Genomic DNA, 25,054 nt, shown 5'->3' on the forward strand with positions numbered 1-25,054 from the left:
GGGTGGTGGTAGTTAAACTCAGGTTTACCCAGAAGAGGTGTATAACTTGAAACAGGTAAAGAGTTAGGGGTTTCTAGGTACTACAGACTTAGAATTGTTGTGCCTACAAGATTATATAGGCTTTTCTTTTTCCCCTTATCTTTTTCTGTTTTAGGTGAAATTGTGGTAAATGAAGTAAATTTTGTAAGAAAATGCATCGCAACAGATACAAGTCAATATGACCTGTGGGGCAAGTTGGTTTGTACTAACTTCAAGATTTCCTTTATTACGGATGACCCAATGCCACTACAGGTTTGTTATTACTCACATTGCTACATCATGACAACAAATGGGTTTAATTAGAATACAGTGGATCTGTCTCATATCTGATATGAATATAATCCCTTCTAAAATAAAGCATGCTAAATTATTAGCGTTAAATTAGTTCCACTGTCCTATTCTGAATGGTGTTGCTATTCCATCCCTTCACTGAGAATGTCAGAACAGAGAAAGTTTGGTATGGAAGTACAGCCAGCTCTGCTTACCTCTGTTTATGGAGGCTTCATTAGGAAGTGGTTTTGCAAAGGCAAAGCAGGAATTGTATAAAAATGTTTTCCTCCCCGAGGAAGATAATTGCATGTGTTCCTTTGACTAGACAAGCATCAGATCAGCAAAGCCTTTAATGTATCCAAGTTTTATTGGCATTACTGATGGAGGACAAAGTAACCATGAAGTGAGTTTTCATTGTAGATGAAGCAACAAGAAAAGGGGTGAAAGAAACCAAGCCTTTGTCAAAGCAGAACATGGGACATTCAAAACCTTGATCAGTTTTTGAACAGCACAGCATACAGTACTGTTTGGAAATCCAAGTTGTGAGCTGTATGTTTTTTTCAGTAGTGTTTTCACTTTCAGTTTTGGCTTTTAAAAGAAATGCTCCATTAACTAGGCATGTGTAAAGCTCTGAAAGTGGATAGATGTTTATTCAGTAGTGGTTAGTAAGTTTGACCAAAGCTACTTCAAATAATTAATTTTTGACATGAAGTAGTTGTCAGAACTTAGTTCTGAAAGCTAAATCAATATTTTTTTCTTTCTGTGGTTACAGTAATAGTTGGAGATTTTTTATATCATATGTGTGTGTTACACTTCAGATTGTATTGAGTTTCTACCAGCAATTTTTGAGGCTAGTAAATTCAGTGCAAGTAGTGGAGTTATTTTGCATACTTCATTGGGGTTTCTAAACTGCTCGGTGTGCATTCACCAGCACAAGAGAAGCTGTTTCCACAGCCTCTGATTGCCTGTGGATAGACAAGGGTGGTACCTGTCAAAAAAGTCTAGGTGCGCCTGATTTTTATCATAGTTTCTTCAAAGTTGTGCTGTATATCTGGTTGCAAACTGCAGAACTGCAATTAATGGCTGTGAGTTCGTGTGTTTCAGAAATTCCATTATAAAAACCTCCTCCTTGGTGAACATGATGTCCCACTAACATGCATTGAGCAGATTGTCACAGGTATGTCAAAAATAATTAAGTGCAATGACAGGCTTTAAACTTATTCTGTTCAAAACTGTTAACTGCCTGTTAGGTTGCACAGAATTGTTGATGCTTAAGGTTTTATGTCGTTAATATTCCCCGAGTTGAAGAATTTGGTTTATTCAAATTTAGGATAACAGCCTTAAAAGCTGAGTAAAACTTGAGGTGCCATGCAGGAGATTATTTAGTTGAATCTTTATATTGGTTTTAAACTTAACTAAATACTGAATCAGCAGGTGTTCTAGGATAGACACCTGTTACAGCAGTACAAAATTTTGTTACAACCTTTTTTTATATTGGAACATCTTTTTCTCTTCCATTTAAATACACTAGATTGGAAAAAGCACATCACTTACACAATTTACACATAGCTGGGATATTTGACAACACAAGCACTCTGGTTTTTAATCTTGTCTAATTCTTAGCAAGTTAGTAGGTAACTCGGAAATCTGCAAATGACAATAAGATACCTTAATCTGAAGAAATAACTTCTAAAACACTTATTTTGAAGACCCAGTTTTTGATTTGGTGGATACTTTAGGCTAACTTGTTTGTTAAGAAGAATGTTTTTCATCTTGTAATTGAAGAATTTCATATAACTGATAATTTTTCAAATCCTGATTACAGCATGGGCTGTTAAATACTGGGTTTTTAAAATAAAAGTAATTTAAATCATTACTTAAAAGTTGTCAGTGTCCAAAGTTATCCAGTAATCCATTTCCACTCTGGAAGCTGTTTGTAATCACTGTGAAAAGATTAATGTATATCTGAGGAAGAACATTATGAAGAAATGTGCCTTTTTAAATGAAGAGGTGCTATTGACCTGTGTTATGGTCTTGCCCTGGCCCATATTTGTTGCCCCTTGTCGAAAAACACCAGGCACAAGTGACAGAACAGTAGCAGTATTGCAAAATCTATTAATGACAGCTTTGAATGGAGATGTTTATAAATGGGGTGTTGCAATCTTCTTATTTAACATCTCATGCAAATGCTCATATAATTCTGCTAAATAGGGAGGGGAAGCCAGTCAGCCTCAAATAATTGTTCTATTAATTATGTTCTCTCTCACATGAGATGTGTTGTTCCTAAATGGTAGAGGACTACAGATAGTTTTTATTTTGAAACTTGAGGGTTGACAGATTCTAGATGACTCTTTTGTGCTTTTTTCCCCAAACTGTCAAATAGCACAAACATTTGCAGTTTCATTAGAAGAATGGTAGAAGTTCTGTAGGAACGCTTTCTGTTTAGCTTTTCCATTGAGGTTTGAAGCCCTTTAGGAGGGGGCAGTATTTCCTTCCACACACTTGAGATTATTCTTTGTTCTTCTGTTATGTGGGTTTACCCTAAATTTAGTGAAGCATAAGCTTTTTTACTAGCAGGAATTAAGGGGAGATTTCACCAACGCTGCAGCAGAGGTTGCTTGACGGTTGTTATATTGAAGGTGAATAGCTGGAGGTGTCCTAAAACGCTTGTCTTGAGTTCCCTAGAAGTACTTAAGTTTAACCTAGAAGGTACCTGCAACCAGGCAGCTATGTCAGTTAGTCACTGAACAGCTATGTGTCCCAGTTTTCCCAGTTACCACAAATAAAATCTCTGTGGCTTCTGTGATGCTTACTTTTTACAACTTAACTTTCTCTGCTTGAAAAGGAGATACATAAGCCAAGAGACACAGCCTGTCTGTGCAGGTCTAGACCAGCTGGAAATATACTATACTTACATTCTTGAGTTTTATGTAAGAAATAAGGAGTTAATCTTAGTCTTAACTCCAGCACTTTTTTTATACATCCAAATTAAAAAAAAAAAAAAAATCAGCATATATGCCAATTACTGTGCATCAGAAGGGCATTGCAGCATACACAATAAACTGGGAGCAAAAATTGCTCTTGGGAATACTGCATGTTAATTCCTTGTTTGTGAAGTTATTAATGGACAAAAATAATCTGGGCACACAGGAAACACCAATTCAGCCACTTGTTTAAAAGGAGATTGATCAATAGGAGGACCTGTAGATTTTCTACCTCAGTTGAACAGTTGAAATACAGTGTTAGATGATAAACTGCTGGGAGCAGCATTACTGTATCTGTTTGAGCCAGTCTTGTATACTTGCAAAACACAGTCCTGTAACTTTGTTTTTTCTTTACAGTGAATGACACCAAGAGGAAGCAGAAGGTCCTTGGTCCCAACCAAAAGCTTAAATTTAATCCAACTGAATTAATAATTTATTGCAAAGACTTCCGTATTGTCAGATTTCGTTTTGATGAAGCGGGTCCTGAAAGTGCAAAAAAGGTACTATGTCGTCTTATGAAATCTTGCCTTGTAGTCATTACATGTAGTAACAGCTGTGCTAATAAGAACAGTTTGGTTTATGTTTTGATAGAGAAAATTGCAAATTAATCACATTCTGTTACAGGAGAATATCTGGGGTTTGAGTCAAAATGATTAGGCAAAAAATTTAACATGATGTATTAACTGTTTCTTTTCATATAAGATAAACCTGTATTGTCGTATCTGTTGTGCTTTTAAAAATTACTAATTTATTAAACAAATCTTTTTTAACGACTGGAATTGGAATACTGCATTGCAGCTGTACAACAGATGTTTACATTTTTATAGAAAATGTTTGAAACTTTGATACATTTTTTGGAATTTACCCAGAGATAAATTGTACTATCTTTTTATATACACACACTTCTTTGCTTCACACAGAAAGGTCTCCAACAAGCTCTTGGAATGACCAGTTTGTCCAATCTGCATAAAACTATGTGCTCTTTCCAAACACTTTCTTAGAAAAGACTTGCATACCTCTTGACAAGAGGAATTACTTCTGTCTGTACATTCCTAGAAATTTCATTCCTTCCCCAATTTTAGCACTTGTTGTTGTAAGTCTCAACAAAATCATTTAATGTTATTTAACCTGGTAAGGTCTGGATAAGTTTTTGCTAATAGGAGATGGTTAGTCTGCATTACTACATTAGCTCACCAGCTTCCTTGTTCTGGGTGGATGCCATAGGTTGAGTTCCAGCTCCTCTGACCTCTGTGGCACCACTTTGTGGCCAGGCATGGCACAGCAGTCATTTTGTAAGGAATGACCCAGTTTGCTCACAAAGCTTAAGAATTCCCCTTCTCAGTAGGATAAAGTTTGAGCTTAACCCTGTAAATCCTAAGAACCATCTGCCCAGACATAAGTCTGTTTGCAGTTAACAACTGAGTAACTGCTGAACCAGTTCATCACTTCTTCACCTCTTACCCTCCCATGGGGGCAAGATCCATGGGCAGAAGCCCAGTAATGAAGCAGACTGTTCTTTCCTTGCGATTTTTCTGGGTTCCTCCCTGCCTGCTGCCTTTGCTCTTTGTAACCTTTCATGTTTGGCAATCTTCCAGCACTCAATTCCGCTTTCACAGCTTCTCTGAAATCTCCCTAGAGCAGCCTGTCTACTGCAATATCTTTATGGCAACTGTTTCTAATTGGCTGTCACAGCTAAGAAGAGTGATTAGCCTGGAGGAGGGAGGGAGAGAGCATAAACTCAGCATCTCATTAACACTTTTTGTGCTGCATTTACTTATGCAAGAGCAAAAAGTAAAACCTTTTTATGAAGGCGCTTGCTTTGTTCATTTATAATTACATGGTCTAACGTGATTTCTTTTGCTAGGAAGAACAGCTAGCTCTAGAGATCCAGAAGGATCTGAGTCTGTGTGGTTATAAAGATCGTGCTGGTGGTGACCAAAAGAGTAACAGTTGGCATTTTCAAATATTTGAATGGGCTCACTAGAGGAGTGGAAGAAAACTTGCAGGGATTGTTAAGATCAGCTAGGTGGCTGCTATTTGCAGTTTTGATGCATCAAGTAGGTTATTGCAACTTTGTGTGGGTGTATCACAGAAGCATGCCTTTACTGAAGGGAGATAAGGTTCTGTCAGCCTAATGTAATGTTTTCATAACAACATCATTCTGCTAGCGTTAAAATACAAGTGTCTAAAACCATGAGCTCCTTAGATCAAATTTCTTCTATCAGGATTTTGCTTATGTTATTTTGGGGTGCTGGTGAACACAACTAGAATGGTCTTACACAGCATATTGTGTGAAGTTATTTTGTTCTTTCTTTCTGGCATTTAAATGGAATGCTAGTGTTGCACTCTTGAAAGATTTTATCTGTTTTCTGTTCCTGCCCTTCAAGGTTGTCCTGATGTTTAAAGACAAAGGAAGGTGGTCAGGCCTCCTTATAGTTCTGAAGAGCCTCTTTAATAGATATTTAAATCCACCTATTTGTGCATGAAAACTTTGGTAGCTGTCTACTTGGAAATAATTGTGTGTGCATAATTTTTGTAGGGAGGACCAAGACTTAAAGTATAACTGAGTTCTGATGAGAGGGAATTCCTGCTCTTCTCTTCGTCTGAGTGTGCTAGCATTGTCTTTTGACTGAGAAAACATTGTAGAGAACTGACTGTGGAGCGGAGGTGCTGAATGGGAGGGGCCTGTGGCGATCACCTGGTCCACCTTTCTCTTCAGAGTTGCCAGGGTTACATCAGGTTAGCTGTGGATTTGTCCAGTTGTATCTTGAAAACCACCAAGGATGGAGAGCCTTCTCCTTCTGTGGGTAACTTGTTCCAGTACTGCACGTTTTTCCTGATGCCCAGCTTGAATGTCCCAAGATGAGTTTCTGGTTGCTGCCCATTATGCCACATGGCAAGAGTGAGTCTGTAATTACCTTCCTGGTAGTGGTTTCCTGCAGTCTCATTATTGCACAGCTAAATGAGCCCTGTTTCTTCAGAAGATGTACTTCAGGACCATAGTCATCTTGGTGGCCCACCACTGGACCCTCTCCAGCTTCTCCTCTTTCCTTTTGACCTAGGGGACTAATCTCTAGTCATCTCTGAGAAAAATCAAATAACTGTCAGCTATATGTTTTCTCTTCACAAATTTGCTTATGTTCATTTTAGAGCTAGATATGAAGACCTCAGGAGTGAAAAATGAACTGGATAAATTGTGCTTATATGTTTAATGAAGGTTTTCTAGGGTGCTTAGTGTTGAGAAACTGCAGAACTCAGAATTTCTGTTGGAATCAGTGAATTGTGCAGGCTGTAATTAAAATCATGTCTGAAGTGTTTATGACTGAAGTTTTTTCTAATAAGTTTTTTTTTCACTTGTTATTTTAAAATAAGCGGAAGGGAAGGGGATGTTACAGTTAGCATTACAATCTCTGTTCTGTAAAGCAAGAGACCTGCATGTTAGTGCTTTATAAATAATAAATAGCTTCCTTTAGCAAACTCTACATAAATACAGTCAGCTATACAAATCAGAGCAGGGAGAATTTCTAACTAAATGTCATCCTGGTAATACAGAGGAGTATCATCCTATGAAGAAAGCACTGGTAGGTCAAAATGAAATATCTACTTACTAAAACATACACTTCAAACTATGGGAGTGTAAATGTCTCTAACTTGTTGCCAGATGCTAGCAAATGTTCTGCTTAGAGCAATAGCTGAAGAAATAAAAACAATACGCTTGATAATTACTATTTAAAAATGAGCTTTAAATATATGGGATAGCTACAAGGAGAACAGATACTGATGTTATACAGTTAAGTAGTTTGTTTCATGCATAGTTCCTTGAATGTAATGGGAATACTCAACAGCATTCAGTTACATAAATTGGTGTTGGCAAAGAGAATGTAATCAGTTCCTAAGGAAGTGTCTATATTTGCTGAACAAGGCATAAGAGAGAATAACCCTTACTAATTAGGCTGCCTTGTTAGAATACAGAACATTCAGAGTCCCTCTTTGGTGGTGAGTGTGAAACGAAGGATCCCAGTTTGAAAGCAGTCAGGCTTCAGATGTGGACATTCAGACCGACTTGATTACATATAGACATGACGCATGGGTAGAACTTTGAGAGGTATTCTTCTCTAGCTTTAAGCAGAAAAAAGTTGAAAGAACACATTGAATTCTGAAGTGACTTAGTTTATTTTGGGGTAAATTATTATGAAGAAGCTTAAGAATCAGTTCTATTAGAAAAATACCTTCAAGATTAGTTGCAGTCAATACTTGCTAATAAAATACTGTCACAACATTAATCAGCCAACTAAACATTTTCTTCCACGTTTTTATTAATGGGTATTTGGGAGATGAGAGTTAAGGAATAATAGAGGGAATGGAAACTCGCACTCCTCACTATTCAGCAGTTTAATTCTGTTTTGTCTCTGAAATAAAGCTATAGAGTCTCCAAAGGAAGGAAAGCCAGATGGGTGTGGGAGGAAGTAGAGGATGGGGAAGCAAGGGTAAGCAAGTTGGGGAAGTCTGAAGTTCGGCAGTGTGAAAGAAGCAGCATTTCACATTCCTTAAAGGAAAAGGAATTATTTTGTTCCAAAAATCACAACAAACTGTCAAACTGAAAACTCCTGCTAATTTCTAACCACTACAATACTTGACATTAGACTAAGAAATTAAAATATATGAAAAGGTGAGGCTTTAGATCTTACGACTGTTAGATGACAGATAGCGTGTTGCCTCACCGGGCATATGAATCTTGGCAGTGCATCAGAAAGGCACACACCCTGTAATCTCCTGTTTCCTAAATATATCTCCATTTTCTCAGTCCCTTTCTCTTCTGGATCTCCCTCAGTTCTTTTCCTTCAGGAAGCTTTTTTAAAATGAGTATGAGAGCAGTTTCAGAAACGCATGCTTAATCAAAACAGAAGGAAAATTATTTATCTTAGGTCTTGTTTCCTGTGCAATCAAGACTTAGCCTTCTCACACATCAGAACCCTTGGAATGGAGTGGAACAATTTTTTCCTAATTGTTATGAAGAATAATATGAAACTCAGAGTTTTGGACAAATGATCCTGACCCTTTCTGATGGTTTGGGTTTTCTTTTCCCCACCCCAAACTTCTGTATTACCTTGTTCTAGATGTTTGTACAGATCACAAAATTGATAGTATCTCAAGACACTGGGAATGCACAAGAAGATACTATTATCTTTATGGTCTTTGAAGTAGGATTGGAGGGGGTGAAGAAAATTTTTTTCAGGAGTAAACTTATCTAAAGGTATTTTTAAGAATAGCAGTGTATTTTAATATTTCTCTTAAGGCTTAGGAAACCTCTACTTAGAATTCAAACACATTCTTGTACAAGCAAGGATTTTCATATGTAAAAAGTTACTTCAGCTTCTGAAATCCTTGTACTGTTTCCTCCAGTGTAGATTACTTGTACTCAAACCGAATCCAGTATTATGTAGAGCTGGTATTGGAATTCTTATAGAAGGGGAAAAAAAAGCAGTTTTCAATTAGACAATTCATAGCTTGGCAGCTAGGAGAACATGCACGATGGTTAGGGCTGAAGGTCTCGTTACCTGAAAGTTTATTTTTCCCAAGAAAACTTCCTGCCTGGGAAGATTAACAAATTCTGTCTGTGGGACTTGATCTAGTCCTGGTTGCATGACTTACTACTACAGGTGTCTGCTCAGAATAGGAATTGCAGTAGCAAGGGAAAAATGAAATCCTTCCAAGTGATTTCATAAGACAGGTAGCCTGGCTTAGGGAAGGAGGTGAAATGCAAGGCTATGCTAACTTAGCATGTCTTAAATATGACCGTTCAAAACTACCTTTTCCAAGAGCATTAGCAACATTTTGAAACTCTTATCCTCAGTAAAATTCGTATTGAAGAAAAGGGCTTGCCCTGAAAGTATCATTTATTTTTCTCAGATAGGGGTTGAACAGAGGACACCGACAAAGGGGAATGGCCTTTGCGCTGTGAAATAATTACAGCCATTCTGTTTACTGCTTTTAATAAATGAACTTTCCAACAAGCAGCCTATTCTCTTGTTACTCGACTGAGCTTAAATATCTTCAGCTTTACACAATTATGAATTGGCAAGAATACCAAACATTTTTCAGTTTGATATGAGAACATTTCCTGTAAAACATGTTTGTCTTCCAATTTAAGAGCTTTCTACTTATGGTGATAATCTGCTGAGATCTGTGGAATGTGCTTGTCTTTTGAAACCTTCGCACAATAAAACTACTATATGGATCTACTGAGGAATAAACTGAAAATGAGTATGTGTTTAATACTGATTTAGTGTATATTTGAGTGGAATTTGTCTAAAATGTAAAAATTAAGACAGTAGCAGGATAAATACCGATTTTTTTTTTATTTTTTTTTTTAGATTTTTTTTTTAATAACAGAAATAGAGGTCCTGAACCTGTATTATAATCTACAGGTGGACTGTTTCACCCATGCAGTAGCTGGTACTGCGAGTTATATCTATACTGTGGAACACCTGGGGGCCTTTCTCAGCTGCTTGGGTTCAAAAGCACAGCTATGGTCTCATATGTTTGGAGAACCAGATCTGTAGTCCTTACCATATTCCCCCCACAATTTTACCCCTCTTACCACAGCACGCACATACTCTTTCTCAAAAGTGGCAAGTAAATGACAGAAATTTCAGCTGCTGCTTTTGAAAAGAGGTTTTGCTATATTTCTCTTGTGTTATTTGGCAGCACAATGGAATTTTTAATGCCTTGCCTCCTCAAGCCTTGAGAGTAGATCAGCATTGTTAAAAGGCTTTCATCCTTCACGCCCATAAATGAAGATGAGGAGTAGCTCTGTTCATATCAATTACTGTAGTGAAAAGTTACATAGAAAAATCAAGTCAAAATGTGTATGTGCACAGATGTCCACTTTGCTTCGTTGTGACTGATAGGCAGAAGTAGCCTGTTAGAAGAGGCCTGGTATTACAGAATAGCTGGCTACTTCACCTCTGCTTTGTACGCAGAAATCACAAGATTTAATAAAATGTGCGTGGAGTATGGGGAGAAAAGTTAAAGCAACTGTTGTTCTAAGACTTGATAGGAATTTTTTTGTTGGGGAGTGTTTGTGAAAAACCATTTTCAACTCAAGTTACCCTACAGTCATTACTGCTTTTATAAGTAGTGAGGAATGTCCTCATCAAAAGCCAAAGTAAATAAAAAATACGGAAAAGGTTCCATAACGCCATATATGTTGAATACAAGCTAGTAAGAGTACAATAACTTTCTCCATGTAGAACTTAGCGTAGGTGAGTTCTCAACTTTTTTCTGGTGGCACAACGCTGCCAGTGATGGTATTTCTTCAGTTGTGTGTCACACAAATCTTTCTTTTATGTCTCTGATAATAAAACTTTTCCTTCACTAATAGAAAACAATTTGTTGGATGCACAGAATGTTTTTCAAAAATAATATCCAAAACTGCAGAGCAGTGAATAAATTCTGTCAACATGCTGCCAAATATAAAATGACATGGAGAATTGAAGGGAAGGAAGAAAACAGAAAGGAAAAAATTTAGGTGGTAATAATGTGAACTTCTACTATGTCTTTGGCCCTAATTAAAAACTTTGCCACATGGAATTTCTGTATCTGAACATGTAGAATAGAGTTTTGTATGTGATAAACTCCTTTTCATTAAATATTTTCTTTAGAGATAATGCAGGTACATTTTAGTAAAATGGAGGGAAGAAGGCAAAGCTGAAGACTCCAAATCATAGTCCTGAAATCTGGAGCATAACAGTGCCAATCTTTACTTGGAAGTTATTTTTTCTTCCTGAGTTTGATTCTTCTAGGTATTTGGTTTTTTGGTCAAATCTTTCATCTGTATTAGTGAATATCCAAATTTAAAGAGCCAAAGGCTAGCAAAGCTTGACTGTATTTGTAGTCTAGTATCTAATCTTAAACCACGTTCTGCACTCTTAATTTTCTACCAAAATGAACAATTTATACAGGTAAAAAACTAGTTGCATATGTGATGCTGGTCCACAGACTGTTGCAAAGAATGTGAAGACTTAGGCAAGGCTTCCTTGTGCCCCAAGTTAATCTCTGCAGTTCTGAGGATGCATATCGCTCATTTTAAATCTCTGCTGAATTTCTCTTCCCAGGGTAGGGCTTGTGACTCAGCCTGGTTAAATCTGATGAAACCATCAGATTGTCAGAGACTGTGTTGGAGCTTGCTGTAGACCTGCAGGCATCTAGAAGTTATGGGTCAGTTTATATTGTGAATGAAGTCCAGTCATCTGGGACAGAACCTATAAGGGCTAGGCCAAAATTTAACGAAGCTGACATCTTACTACCCTCAGAAAGTTTGGCTGATGTTTCAGTTCTCAAGATCAGCAGGGGACTGGGAAGGGGGTGATTACTGACATGTTTAATTACCTGTAGATCCCCCACACTTGGCAAAAGGGCCTACCCTAAAAACTCACTTTTTATTGACATTGGAGATTGATGGAAAATCTTTGGCCTGCCATTCAGCTGACAAACTACAAGTGACTATAATGAAGAAAAACATCTCCCACCGTGAATTACTTATTTCCAAGTAACATGGGGGAAAAGCTGTTCTTTATTACCAAACAATTTGCTTTTCATTTGTATTCATCAATGTCCTTCATAATTTTGGAATACAACTTAATGAGATGCAGGATTGGTGTGGGTCCTGGAAGTCCTCAAAGAGCAACCTCTTGTTTTGCCTTCCAGGAGCAGAAATTTTTGAAGGTTGAGTTTTGGGTAGCACAGACTGGTAAGCCTGATGCTTATATGTGGTGAATTAGTAGAAAAGATAAAAATTTAATTACATTCAAACTTTTGGTTAAATATGATACTTTAGGGAAGAACCAACAGGGCTTTTGTAAAGGGAAGTCGCACTTCAAAAACCTCTTGGCCCAGCTGACAACTTCGTAGAAGAAATATCTGTTAAATGCTATTGAATACTGATACCAGGTTTTATTTCAGGAAATGCCTGAACTGTGAAGTGTTGAAAAATATCCTGGTAAAATTTCATTATGTGTTTTCTCTGTTTTTACCCTCTTCCCTAAGCATGTATTGCTGGCTGCTGGCAGGAACAGAGTGCTAGGTTGGACCTTTTGAACTGACTCAGTATGGCCATTCTTAGGTTCTTATGCTATATTGATAAGTACTCTTTATTAAAAAAAAGTATTTATCAAAAGACCGATTACAAATGAGACTTTGCTGTACTGTGCTCACCACCTGTGTGTTGTGCTCTTCTCTTTTTCTGCTCTCCTCCTTCCTTCTATGTGCAGGTGGGCAGGCACAGCACAGTAGCTCCAAGCCCTTGCTTGTCTCTGTTGATAACAGAGAATCACGTTTAGGGATGCCTGCTGCATTCTGAACTTTCTTGCAAAAACTTAGTCCACGCTTATCAGTCAATCACTCTTGATAGATGGTCATGAACTCAGCTAGTATGATTACAGTAATGGTCTCTCAGCACATATGAGTACATTTAACAATATGATTCACTCCTCTCAAATAAATACAGAAGTAAAACATCAGAAGACTGATTTTTAACTTTTACTCTGCGTATTTCACACTGTCATAACTAAGGGCAATAAATTCTATGTCTATCAATAACAGTAAAAATGTTTTTTTCCTAGGTGTGCCTTGCAATAGCTCATTATTCTCAGCCAACAGATCTTCAGCTTCTCTTTGCATTTGAGTATGTTGGGGAAATATATCATAATCCAGGTAAGTGTGAAAGTATTTTGGTATTTTTTTTCCTATTTCATAATATGTAATTTCAGTAAGATTTCTGTCTAGAAGCAGTGGCAAAAAGCATTTGAGGCTTTCTTCAGGGGTAATAAAATTGGCTTGTCCTGCACCCAACCTCTTTTGGTTATAAGTCATTCATTGTGATAGACATTAACAACCAAAACCGAAAGAAATGTCTTCCCTGTCTGAAACAAGACAAGGCTACCTATGTCAGCATGAATACTCATATTTCTCAATTCACGCTTCGATCCTCCTATTGTGTGTCTATATCGGTACTCTAGGTACCAAGCTAATCTCCCATCAGGCAGGCTTGCTCACCTGCCCTTCTTTTGGGAATAAGTTTCTCTTCTGGTGGTATTGCAGGAGGATTTGTGCAACTTGGGACTCCATACCTTCTTTCCTAGAGGCTTACTAGGCAGTTCTTACCACTCAAAACCTCCACCACCCCTGCTGAGTTGGAGCACACCCTCTCTGCTCAAGGCCAATCTCCAACTGAACCTTGTCAGTTAGGTAAGCCTGAAAAAGATGCCTTTGGAACTTGATTTCTAGTGTAATGCTGTGCGGTCACTGCTCAGTGTTCCCCAGCCAATACACAGCTGAAAACCATCAGTTCTAGTGTAACAAGCCTCCAAATAGAGAAAGTGCCATTGATGTAGTTCTGTGGTGCTGAAATTTCTACTCAGCAGCTGGCATTAGAAACCACTGATCTGCCTGTCAGAAAATTTGAATGTTGTGGAATTATGAGCTCAGGTCTTCAAATTTGCACAGAAATGCATGTTTCTCATGCAGGTGCATACATGACTGCCCTGTGCATGCACAAGAATAAGTGTGCACGCATAATTACACATGCAATTTCTTACTTGATAAAACTTGGGTGATTAAGGTCGGTGTACTTTAGCATTATAAAGTACTAGGGAGGAAGCCAATTTGCAGATAAAATTACAATAAAATGTTAAAGTGGAGTGTGAACAAAGTGTTAGTCTGTCACAAAGTTGCCTTTACTCTGTCCTTAAAATACCATTTGCTGTATGGAAAAATAACCTAGTGGAAGAATTACATAAGGTGGGTAAAAAACGTTGTTCCTCTGGAGCAGCAGACCAGAATGGCAAAAGATAGTTGTACTGCTACGCTGCAGTTGCTGGAGAGGAGAGTTTGGGTTGGGGTTGGTTGTTCTTGTGAACCCTGGTGTTTCTAGCGTAGATCTCTGGCTTTGCTCTTACAGTTCCAGCCCTGTGTGTTACAGTGCTCTATCCCTGCTAGTTCCAGTAAAGTAAGAGTTGAAATACTGTCTTTGTGCTTCTTGAGGAACATAAAGAGCCTACGTTGCTCTGGTGTATATGTACATAATTTTTTCCCAGGCTATATTTGATAATTATATATCCTGCCATTGAACAGTAAAAATATGGTATTTTTTGTAATTATCGTATTTCTCTGCATACTATCTTTGAACAACTACTTCATTCTGACTTTAGTCCAGTTTTCTTCTGAAAAACGTAAGTATATGAGTAGTAGTGCAAGAATGAAGTTGATTGATAGATACAGAAAGTAGAAACTGCACAGTCACTAAGATGATGGTAGAGCCAGAACGCTGTATTCTGCTGTATTTGGGCAGGCACTTTGCATCTTTACAGGCTCTTGCTAAAGCTAGGAGTTTTCGTGGGGGAGGTAGTAGTGTTGAGTCTCAGTTTATTTCACTTTCATCTAAAAATTTGCTTCAAGTGTCAAGAAACAAAACATAGTCTCCTTTGACACAGCTGGCTGCCTCCTTGGCACCTAAAGAATGACCAGCAAAGGAGAACCTGTATTAGTAACAGACTATGAAATCTTCCTGCTTCCCAGCCACAAAACGGTAGACCGTCTTTTTCTGTGGATATAAAGATATATATATATATAAAGAATATATATTTTAACCTGGTCTTCAATCTCTATTTTATTTGCTGTTAATACAGCAGTCATTTAAAGCTGTTGAAATTGTATAATTTTTATTTTGCTTTCTTCATAATGTACCTAATAAAAGGGTAGCCTATGAAGGGTTCGTGTTTTTAAAACGTCGCTAAGTTGGCATGTTGAAGAAAGAAATCCCATGACTGAAGATAACATTCGTTCCTGAGTGTTAATATTCTTGCTTTCTATCAAGCAGCACAACATACCAATGCTATGTTGCTTCTCTGTCAAAATTGCAAAAAAAAATACATTTGCTTCTTCATGTATTGCCAAGCTGTCATTGAATCACTGATCTGCTGTAATACAAAAATAGGTAGCGTTAGTCGTGATGCTGTTGGCTCATTCTTGTAATTAGGCAGGTGAAGAGTTTGATTTTTTTACCTCTTTTTTAAATGTGCATTGATGAATTTTCTTTTCCTAGCAAAGAAGGTGAATGGAATAGACCCAGGAGGTGGCAGTGGTGGCAGCATCAGCAGTGCCAGTGGTCAGCAGACACCTTTGTTTGAAACTTACTCTGATTGGGATAGAGAAATCAAAAGGACAGGTGCATCAGAGTGGAGAGTTTGTTCAGTCAATGAAGGTTATATGATATCTACTTGGTAAGTTTCTCTTGTAATGCAAGTAGAAGAAAACAAGGCAATTACACTGTCTCTTCCTGTCTCCTCTAAAGCCTTCATCCTACCTAACTGTGTGTTTCTCCTCTGCAATGTGCCACCCTCTGAGAGGCTCTTGGTTGAAAGATCCTGCAAGTGTTGTCATTAAAGGAAATGTCATATTTTGTCATCTGTTGCTTTCATGCTTTTGTACTTCCCTCTGAAACATGCACGATTCTAAACAAATGCATCTGAGCTGTACCAATGGCACGTACGATTATTGAGGCATACAGGACAACCGGGTCGCACTGTGGTATTTGGGGCTGGTGCCTTATAGTTTAACAGGCTTGGTAAGACAGCTTTGCAGCAAGAGAAAAGTGGGTAAAATACATAGGGAAATCTAACGTTTTGTATCTTATTTTTTCCCCAAGCCTTCCAGAATATTTTGTGGTTCCATCTTCCTTAGCAGATCAAGACCTTAAGCTGTACTCCTACTCTTTTATTGGGAGACGAATGCCAGTAAGTGCTGTCTTTATTCTGTTACTGTTCTTGATCATTGTACAATACTAATCTTAAACATATGTATGCCAATTAACATAGTGTTGTGTGTAGCATTAAGAAAAAAATTTCTATGGAATAAGACTAACCTGCATTATTTTGTTGTTTCTTACGGTTTTTTTTTCCTCATATTAGTTATGGTCCTGGAATCACCCTAATGGGAGTGCCCTTGTAAGAATGGCCAACATTAAAGATGTGTTGCAACAAAGAAGAATTGATCAAAGGTAAATGATTAGTTACATTATTCTTTAATCAGATGTGTAGGATAACACAAGTGGTGACTGTGTAACGTGAGCAGCAACTGGTAATTGAGAGGCTACTTGCTTCATAATGGTTTAGTGCAATAGCTTTTGAGAAGCTGTTCTCTGAGTATAGTTCTGGCACAATTTCTATTCAAGGTCCACTTCAGTTCTGGATACTGGATGATTTTTCAAATATTAAGGGATGTTTATTTTTTAGGTGGCCAGTCATTCCGATGACAGAATCTATTGATGTTACTGTAATAACAACATGTGTTGGTGGAGATTTTCTTACCTGTTTCAGCAAGACACAGTAAAAATCACGTATTTATGCCATTGGGAAATATAGTTCTGTAGATCTAGAGCCACAGTGTACATGTTATTTCTGTGAAATATTGGTCATTCACTGTCCTTGATGAAAGATGAAGGCATTTAGAGCCTTGCATAAGTAGTTTACTAGCTTAGTAATTTTTTTTTCTTTGGTTTAATTTGTAGGGTGACTTTTTGTAGTAGTACAAACACTCGTGTTGTGTGTGTTAGGCTGGAGCTCTGAGTTTTATTTGAAACCCTGTCAGATCTCCTGGCTTTATAAACTTTATATATGTTCTGTTTATTTAGCATAGGTAAGTCTTACTAAAAACTGTGGAAAATTAAAAATTGAATAGAGGTATTTAACTGTAAGTCAGCCTCAGCTTTTCATTTCCCAAACGTGTTGTTTTAATGATACAGCATTTCCATTTTTTTTGTTTTGTAACTAGCAGATACAAAAAATATTTGAGTCAATAACTGTGTGGCAGGAGCAATGTATCTCCTGAATATAAACCAGAAAACTTTTTATTTTAAATAAGGTGCCTGTTTTTACGTGGTTTTAGTTGTTTGCAGTTAAAGACTGTGGCATGTTTTTCGAAAGACTGTTTTTCTCCTCTCCAGTAATAAAATGGCTCATTCTTTTTCTTACTTAGGATTTGTAATGCCATAACTCGAAGCCATCCCCTGAGAAGCGACGTTTACAAATCTGATCTGGACAAGTGTCTCCCCAACATCCAGGAAATCCAGGCTGCACATATCAAACTCAAACAGCTGTGTGTTAATGGTACGCTGGACTGTCCTTCTTCCATGGTGGTTATTTTCTTGAAATACAACAAATTCTAATAGATCTCTGCTAACAGGAACAGTTCTTTGCAGTTGTTCTGCACTGTAATTACTTTCCTTTTGCAGAGCCTTTTGAAGAAACTGAAGAGAAGTGGCTGTCCTCACTGGAAACTACGCACTGGTTAGAGTATATTAGGTTTGTACTATTAATAAAATGATGGTTAATGAGATGTGAAAAACTTTCACCAGTGTAAATGAGCAGTGAATCAGTTGATGGATTTTCTGTTTTAATATATGAGTTAGGTAAATATAGATAGATCCCAAATATTTTTTTCTTTTAGAGTGTGAACCTGTTATATTAACTGTTATATCACTTTCTTTTCCTGTCTAGATTGTTTCTTAAGCATTCTGCTGAGCTTGTGTATATGATGGAGTGTAAGCATGTTTCTGTAGTCCTGCAAGGTAATACGCTGTAATTCTTAGCATTTTTATGATAATGTAGATAAGCACCTTTAGATAAAATCAACTGTGATCTTTATACATAAACCCCATGGCTTCTAAATATTTTGGACATTGAGGAACTAGAAAGGAAAATAATTTTGTTATGTATCTGAACTGTACTGTAGTCCATAGCATCAGAGGAATATTGCACTTTGAGTTTTTGTGGTTCTTATTCTGATAACGGTATGATGGAATCAAAACTCTAGGGCGAACTTCTGTACTGTGTTAGTTGGGCTAATACTCCTTGCATAAGCAGTACCGGTTTTATTCAGAGGTCTTATGTACAGAAGTATTTCACTAACAGTGACTGCTGTTGTGTAAGTGCAAACAGATATTCCAGAAAAAAAAATAAACCACTGCAAAACTTGCTTATATCAAGATCAGAAATTTTGTCATTTCTGTCATTTCTACAATACCTGTTCAGCTGGTATATCCCGCACTCCCTGTGTAAGGGCCTTCCAAAAACTGCTTCAGGGTGAAAAATATGTTAAAAATTTCCAGCAACATGAACACCCTCCTCCTCAGCACATCTTGGTTTAAATACCATGCTTTTGGGTGGGTATTTTGTTCTTGATGAATGCATTGTTGTGCTGGGTACTGCAGGAACTTTTTCTGTATTGTGAGTCTAAGTGAAAAAAAAAAGGTGTTGTTTTCTTCTAGTTTTCTTTTGAAACTATGAGAACAGTTACAGCAGCAAAAAGCATGTTATAAAAGAAATTAAAAGAAAAACACTAGACCTAGTTGCAACTTTTTGCTCTTTGAGATCTAATTCTGTATATGTGCATTATACCTTATTTATGTCATATCTTCTCTATGTTATTCACAGAGGAAGAGGGACGGGACCTGAGCTGTCTTGTTGCTTCTCTCATTCAAGTCATGCTGGATCCGTATTTTCGAACAATTGTTGGATTTCAAAGCTTAATACAGAAGGAATGGGTCATGGCGGGATATCAGTTTTTAGATAGGTGTAACCACTTAAAGAGATCTGATAAAGAGGTAAAACTGAATTGTATTTGTATGTGATAACAGTATCTGTTTAATGTGAGCCTGAACATTTATTCATATGGAAATCTTAAAGTAGAAACATTTTTTAAAACTTTTAAATCTCATGAAACGAATATCAGAGAAAACAAGTCTTTGTGCAGCAGAGACGTGTATTTTCTTTATCTGCTGTAGCCATGTGAGGATCAGTGAAACGCCAGGTGCAATCCAGTATTGCTGGGTTTTTATGTTGCTTCAGTGTTATATGGGAAAAGGTCCCACTATTACAAATGCTAGCACAGCCCACATTTTAAATTGAAATAGAAGGGGGTTTGGAGGGGGCTGGTTGTTTTAAAAGGACATACAGAAGAGTGAAACTGGGAAGAGGAAAAGCTCCTAAAGCTTTATATAAATGCTAGATTATACTTTTGCTGGTCATGGGCCACCGTGGAAAGAGCTAGAAAGTGTAGTGAGGAGTTAACATGGCTGAATCATAAGCTCTCCAGTCATTTCAAACAAGAAGGAAGCATATACATTGTGAAAATAAGGCCAAGTAGTAAGGCAGGCTCATACAAGCACTAATTTGGAAATTATGAGGGACATACAAGACGGCAGAAAGCATTTTTGCAGCTACATGACTATGAAGAGAGCCCAGGAAAGAACTGACAGAGAAGGGAAAGCTGTGGAAAGGTAACACTGAGAAAGCCCGTTGACATAGTTGCTTGTGAAAGTGGCTGAAGAGGAGTACAGGGTGTTAGAGTTCCATAAAATCATAAAAAATCCAATACTCCAAGTAGTTTACCCTGGCTTGGAATGTACCGGAGGTATAGCTAAACACCCTAATGGAGCACTAACAGCAGAGAAATTGGTTTGTCTTGGGAAAAGCTGATGTTCAATCTAATAATTCTCTGTTTCTTTCCCCAGTCTCCTTTGTTCTTGATGTTTCTTGACTGTGTTTGGCAGCTGCTAGAACAATACCCAGCAGCCTTCGAGTTTTCTGAAATGTACTTGACCATACTGTACGACAGTGCACGTATCTCATTGTTTGGCACCTTCCTTTTTAATTGTCCTCATCAGCGAGTAAAGGAAAGCACTGTGAGTATGAGGTGTTACACCTACTTGTCAGATAAGAGACTTCAGCATGCCCTTCTGGAAATGACATCATCTCAGCTAGATGGTATTCCTTTGTATTTCTCAAAATGTCACACTATGTTCGGGGCAAAATATTCAGCTTCCCAGACAAATATGATCAGAATGTCCTTTCAGGTGATCTTTGCATAGACAGTAACTATTCAAGAAGAAAGCCTATGGAACTTCTTTTTTAAGTTTTTCTAGAAAAGCACTGTTGTTGTACATTATTATTAGCACTCCTTGAGGAAACATTTATATCTGGAACTGATAAAGTAGAATGACAGGTGATAAATAGAATTTCATGCTTCAGGCAAACTTTGAAATCTCTTGACAGAATTGTTGAAAAAGTTAGAAAAGACGGCGTAAAGTGCAAATAGTAAAGCACAATGAAGGTATTTAGAAAACTGAACACTAAATTTGTTTTTGAAAACTGGAGCTTACCAGAACTGTGTGTGGAAAAATTTGATGGCTGTTAAAACTGAAACTTGGTTATTTTGTTAAATATTTTCCCTTTAAAGTTGTAGGTAGCTACCTTACAAAGAAGTACAGCTGTGAGGGACCATTAGTGTATTCTCAAAATAACAGGTTGGGGGGGGGGTTAGGAGTAAACAAAGAAACAATTTAATACCATTGAGAAGCAATTATTGGTACGCACTAGTCCTGCCTCTGCGTTGCACAAATGAGTAACAGGGTACAGCCGTTTTCTCCAGCAGCAGACTGTCTCACTGCTCTGTTGCTTTGATCTGCAGCCACCTCTAAATTATATCCCTTGCCCAGTAGTTATGCACTGGTTTATAATTAAGATTTGTGAATAAGCCTATTTTCGTTGATTTTTAGTATGTCTGAATTTTAACTTCTTGCAGGAATTTGCCATAAGCAAAAACATTCAGCTGGGTGATGAGAAAGGCCTGAAATTTCCTTGTGTTTGGGACTGGTCTCTTCAGTTTACAAGCAGGGATCGCCTGCTCTTTCACAACCCTTTGTATATTGGAAAAAAGAGTGCACCGTGCGTACAAAATGGAGCAGTGAAAACTTTTAAACGCTCAAAGGTAACTATAGTGATGTCTGTCTGTGAATGGACTGTTTCTGTGCTTGGCCGTAAGGTGTTAAGGCTTAAAAACTTACAGTTCTTTAGTGTTTTACACCCTCAGTTTAGCAATAGGAGCATTAATTCTCTTAGCTTCCCAGCTTAAAGAAATGATTTTCTGTAGAACGATGTCAGTTGTTGAGCCCCACGTTCCAGGACATTTTCTGATATGGCTGAGCTCACTGCCAACATTTGCGTTATTTCATCTATGGAAAATGATGGCATGCCGCTCTTTTCCCCCAGGGCTGTCAGCTTTTTCAGTGAGTACTGATTAATTCAATCATTCGTTGTTTTAGAAAATTTAGAAAACATATGTCTTTCTCTTTAAGGGCCGCAGGTGGCCACACTGTTTGCCCTGTGGGCCCTGCAGTAGCGACTGACAAGCTCAGAACTGTGTAAAGGTCACATCATTTCTCTGGAATCCTAGCAGCTCAGGGAAATCTGCTATTCAAATGAGCATAAAACTGGAAAATTACCAGTATTTATTTTCTGCAGAAAAACTACAGCTCCACATTGCGAGGTGTCCCCCCAGCATTAAAAAACGGAATCATCAGTGAGCAAGAGTTCCTTCCAAGAAGAAACTCTCTGATACTAAAACTGAAACCGGACTTTTTACAGCAAACAGAGAGTCAGAGTAACAGTATGGAACAGTACTTCAGAGACTGGTTCGCAAAGCCTGTTGATTTGCACGGCGTAATTCTACCCCGCATCTCCGGAACACAAATAAAACTGTGGAAGCTGTGCTACTTCCGCTGGGTTCCTGAAGCCCAGATTAATCATGGTGGCTTCATCACTGCTTTCCATAAAGTTTCTTTGCTGGCAGATGAAGTAGACATGTTAAACCGGAATCTTCGGCAGTACAAAAGCAGCTCTTCTTTGCAAGGCAACTGCTTGGAACTGGATCAGAGCAGGATGTACTTCAGAGCAAACAGTTTAAATGACACCTCCGGGGCCCCAGACTTTCTCTCCTCCTCATTCCCATTTTCTCCTGTAGGGAACCTGTGCAGACGGAGCATTCTGGGAACACCTTTAAGCAAATTTTTAAGTGGTGCCAAAATCTGGCTATCCACTGAGACGCTTGCGAACGAAGACTAAGGTGATGTGATGGTTTAAAGGTTTGGGGAGAGTACAGCATATTGTTTTGTCTTTTCTAAGTTAACACTGCTAAATGCGGCATCGAAAGCTGTAATAATTTTTATATACAAACATTACCTAAGTTTTGCACAAATATTTAAAAGCAAAGCGAGTCATGCTTCAGATCGCACAATTTTGTCTCCAGTAGTTCTCACCTGCCAGGGCTTCTGGTCCCTGATTCATTCTGTGTTTTAGTGGTTTCGCTCATTATATGTGATGGAGCGTTTCGTTAGCTAATTGAAAGGCTCGGTGTGGTCATTAAGGAGGGTTCTGCTTCAAACACCTTTTTTCCCAGATAGTGACTGAAGTGACTCTTGTGTCAAATCAGTTTGGCAAATCAGAGTAGTTATGCACAGTGGACAGAGGCCGACAGCTGACATCTGGGAACAAAATTCTATCAGATCGCCTCTCCAGGACGAATACTTACATACATACATAGATACTTACATACATACATACATACATGCCATGTTCTGTGACTTGATCGACCTATGCGTGTGTTAATGCAGTTTGTACCCATAGGGGGGCGTTGTTCCCTTTGCTTTCTCTCCCCAGATGCATTCATTAACAATTCATCAATTTGTGCTCTTTGGCATGAGCTTGACTTTAGACTATAGGAATCAACTTCAGGACAATGCACTGTTAACCTTAAAACATTTACTGTAGATATGGTATTGTAGCTTTAGAAGTGCCTTTAATTGGGAGGAAACAGTAGCAAGATTACTCTAATGCAGCTGACTCCCCCCCAGCTTTTTACAATAGATTGGTGTGGTAAGTTCTTGTTCCGTCCCCCGCCTCCCCTGCTCCATTTCTGGAAATAACAGAAGGCCAGCTCAAGAGACAGTAGGTTTTTTTACTCTTTAAGGTTAAGCTTGTTTGTAAGTCTCACGAGAGCTTGACTTTTTTTATATGAACACCTCAAATACTCAGCGTTATATCCCTGCATGGATCCTGATGCCTGCCGACCGTCTCCTCGCCTTGCTATAGGATGAAGTAGCTTTCAGCAGAATTCGTAGTTAAGTCCTACTGGTTTCCAGAAAGGAGGACATGCTCCAAGTGGCCAAATCCACCAGGGGTGCTAGTGCTGTTGGTTTAGTGGTGCTGCCTTTTTACATACCTGTGTGTCCAGAGGGACAGTGCCAAGGGCAAGCACTGCTTGAGGGAATTAAATCCAAGAGCCTCTCTGTTTAATGCAGCAGCCTCCTTTTTGCTCTAAAACCTTTTAAATGATACCTCTCCCCTGGACATTGTGCCAGAAAAAAGCCTAAGTTTCATAAGGAGAAAAGCAAGAGGGTGGAGGAATAGTAAGTAATGCATCATAGGTTAAGGCTTCTGTCGACTACTGCCTTCTCTTAGCAGCAAGGCTGTATTTTATATTAACTGATTTCTGTGTAAAACACAAAGGCTATGGACCCACCACTGAGCCTCTAGTGAGGTGTTGACTCACTAGTTAGTTAAGGCACCGAAAGCCTTATATGGTAGACTGGAAGCTCTGCTCAGTTATTGGCGGGGGTGGGAGGGGAGCTGCATGATGATAATACACAGTATAATAGTGTTAAAAAAAGGCAGGGAGGGATCAGATTTGGAGCTCTTAATTTGTAAAACCAAACTGGGCTTCAGCACAGCCTAAGTCACAGTGTGGGTTTTGGTTGTCTAAGATTGCTTAAGTATTTATTATATTAGAGAATATGCATCGGGAGTGGCCTTACAGGCACAGGCTTTGTGCTAGAGAAGTCCAGTGCAGACATGACCCTATTTTCCCCAGGCTAAAAATTCCCTAACGTACAAAGCTGCTGGGGAGCAGTGGGCTCGCTGCTTTCTCACACGTGTTTGGCTGGGCAGGGATAAGCGGGCAGTGTCTTTGTGAAGGTGAGCTAATGCTGGGGGGGGTGGGAGGGGGTGGGGTGTATAGTAGAATTCCTTTTTAACTAACCAAACCCCAAAACCAGTTTTTATGCAAAGAAGCTGAGCGTGTGTGTGCGCACACGTGCGCACCTGTGCGTCTGCATGCGGACACGCACATGCGTGTTGCGACATGATGCCAGCTTGGCTCTGGTCAACTGTTTGTGAGGAAAAAACGTGTATTCACCTCAATTGCCTAATTATGCTGCAAGACGGTCTGAGCATGTTAAATGGTCCACAAACGAGTTGTGTTTATTTACAGGCTTGCTGGAGCAGTCATCTAACTTGTTCAATTCATTATTCAAATGTTCTTATTAGTTTACTTTTGTGAATTTTTTTTTTTTTTAATTAGCTTACTGCTTTCCCTGGCCTGATACTTGACATAAAAGACCTCAACCTGTGTGCTTAGTGTCTGTTGGTACTGATTTTTCTTTTTTTTTGTTTTAAAATTAGTTAAAACTATGGTGTCTTTTTTTTTTTTTCCTTAGAAGTATAACTTTTTTTTTTGGTTTAAAGGTACCAAAAATGTGTAAATAAATTACTCCACACAGGCAGTTGGTGGAATAAAAAAAAAATATATATATATTGATGTTTAGGCTAGTACCCTTTGGGGGGAAAAAAAATGGGTACTATATTTAAACAGGATTGTCTTTTATAAGGAGATTTCAGACATTTTTACATTTCAGTTCTAAGATGTGTACAGATGCTGCAGATGGTCTTTGTATTTTATATATATAGCATGGGAGGGGGTTAAAGATAATATGCCTTTATAATAAAACCTGTTTAAGTATTTGCCAAACAGACTTAAATTTTACGCTGTTCGAAAGGGGAGTTGGGCAAGCAGAGGCTGAGATGGCAAAA

The 25,054-nt window shown here is 38.3% G+C and overlaps 1 protein-coding gene across 1 annotated transcript in view; it reads left to right on the forward strand.

Moving 5' to 3' along the window:
* Positions 1-23,074, forward strand: part of MTMR10 (myotubularin related protein 10) — a 46,009-nt gene extending 22,935 nt beyond the window's left edge. Inside the window, exons 4-17 of the mRNA XM_035899531.1 lie at positions 155-291; positions 1,414-1,486; positions 3,651-3,793; positions 12,917-13,007; positions 15,397-15,574; positions 16,000-16,087; positions 16,262-16,350; positions 17,328-17,458; positions 17,584-17,653; positions 17,849-17,919; positions 18,785-18,954; positions 19,864-20,034; positions 20,934-21,119; positions 21,653-23,074. Coding sequence (XP_035755424.1) covers positions 155-291; positions 1,414-1,486; positions 3,651-3,793; positions 12,917-13,007; positions 15,397-15,574; positions 16,000-16,087; positions 16,262-16,350; positions 17,328-17,458; positions 17,584-17,653; positions 17,849-17,919; positions 18,785-18,954; positions 19,864-20,034; positions 20,934-21,119; positions 21,653-22,252 — 2,198 coding nt within the window. The 3' untranslated portion in view covers positions 22,253-23,074. The remainder of the gene's footprint in view (positions 1-154; positions 292-1,413; positions 1,487-3,650; positions 3,794-12,916; positions 13,008-15,396; positions 15,575-15,999; positions 16,088-16,261; positions 16,351-17,327; positions 17,459-17,583; positions 17,654-17,848; positions 17,920-18,784; positions 18,955-19,863; positions 20,035-20,933; positions 21,120-21,652) is intronic.
* Positions 23,075-25,054: the final 1,980 nt, after the last annotated feature.

This window comes from Egretta garzetta, unplaced genomic scaffold (genome assembly GCF_000687185.1).
Source record: "Egretta garzetta isolate BGI_Z169 unplaced genomic scaffold, ASM68718v1 scaffold287, whole genome shotgun sequence".
NCBI lineage: Eukaryota > Metazoa > Chordata > Aves > Pelecaniformes > Ardeidae > Egretta > Egretta garzetta.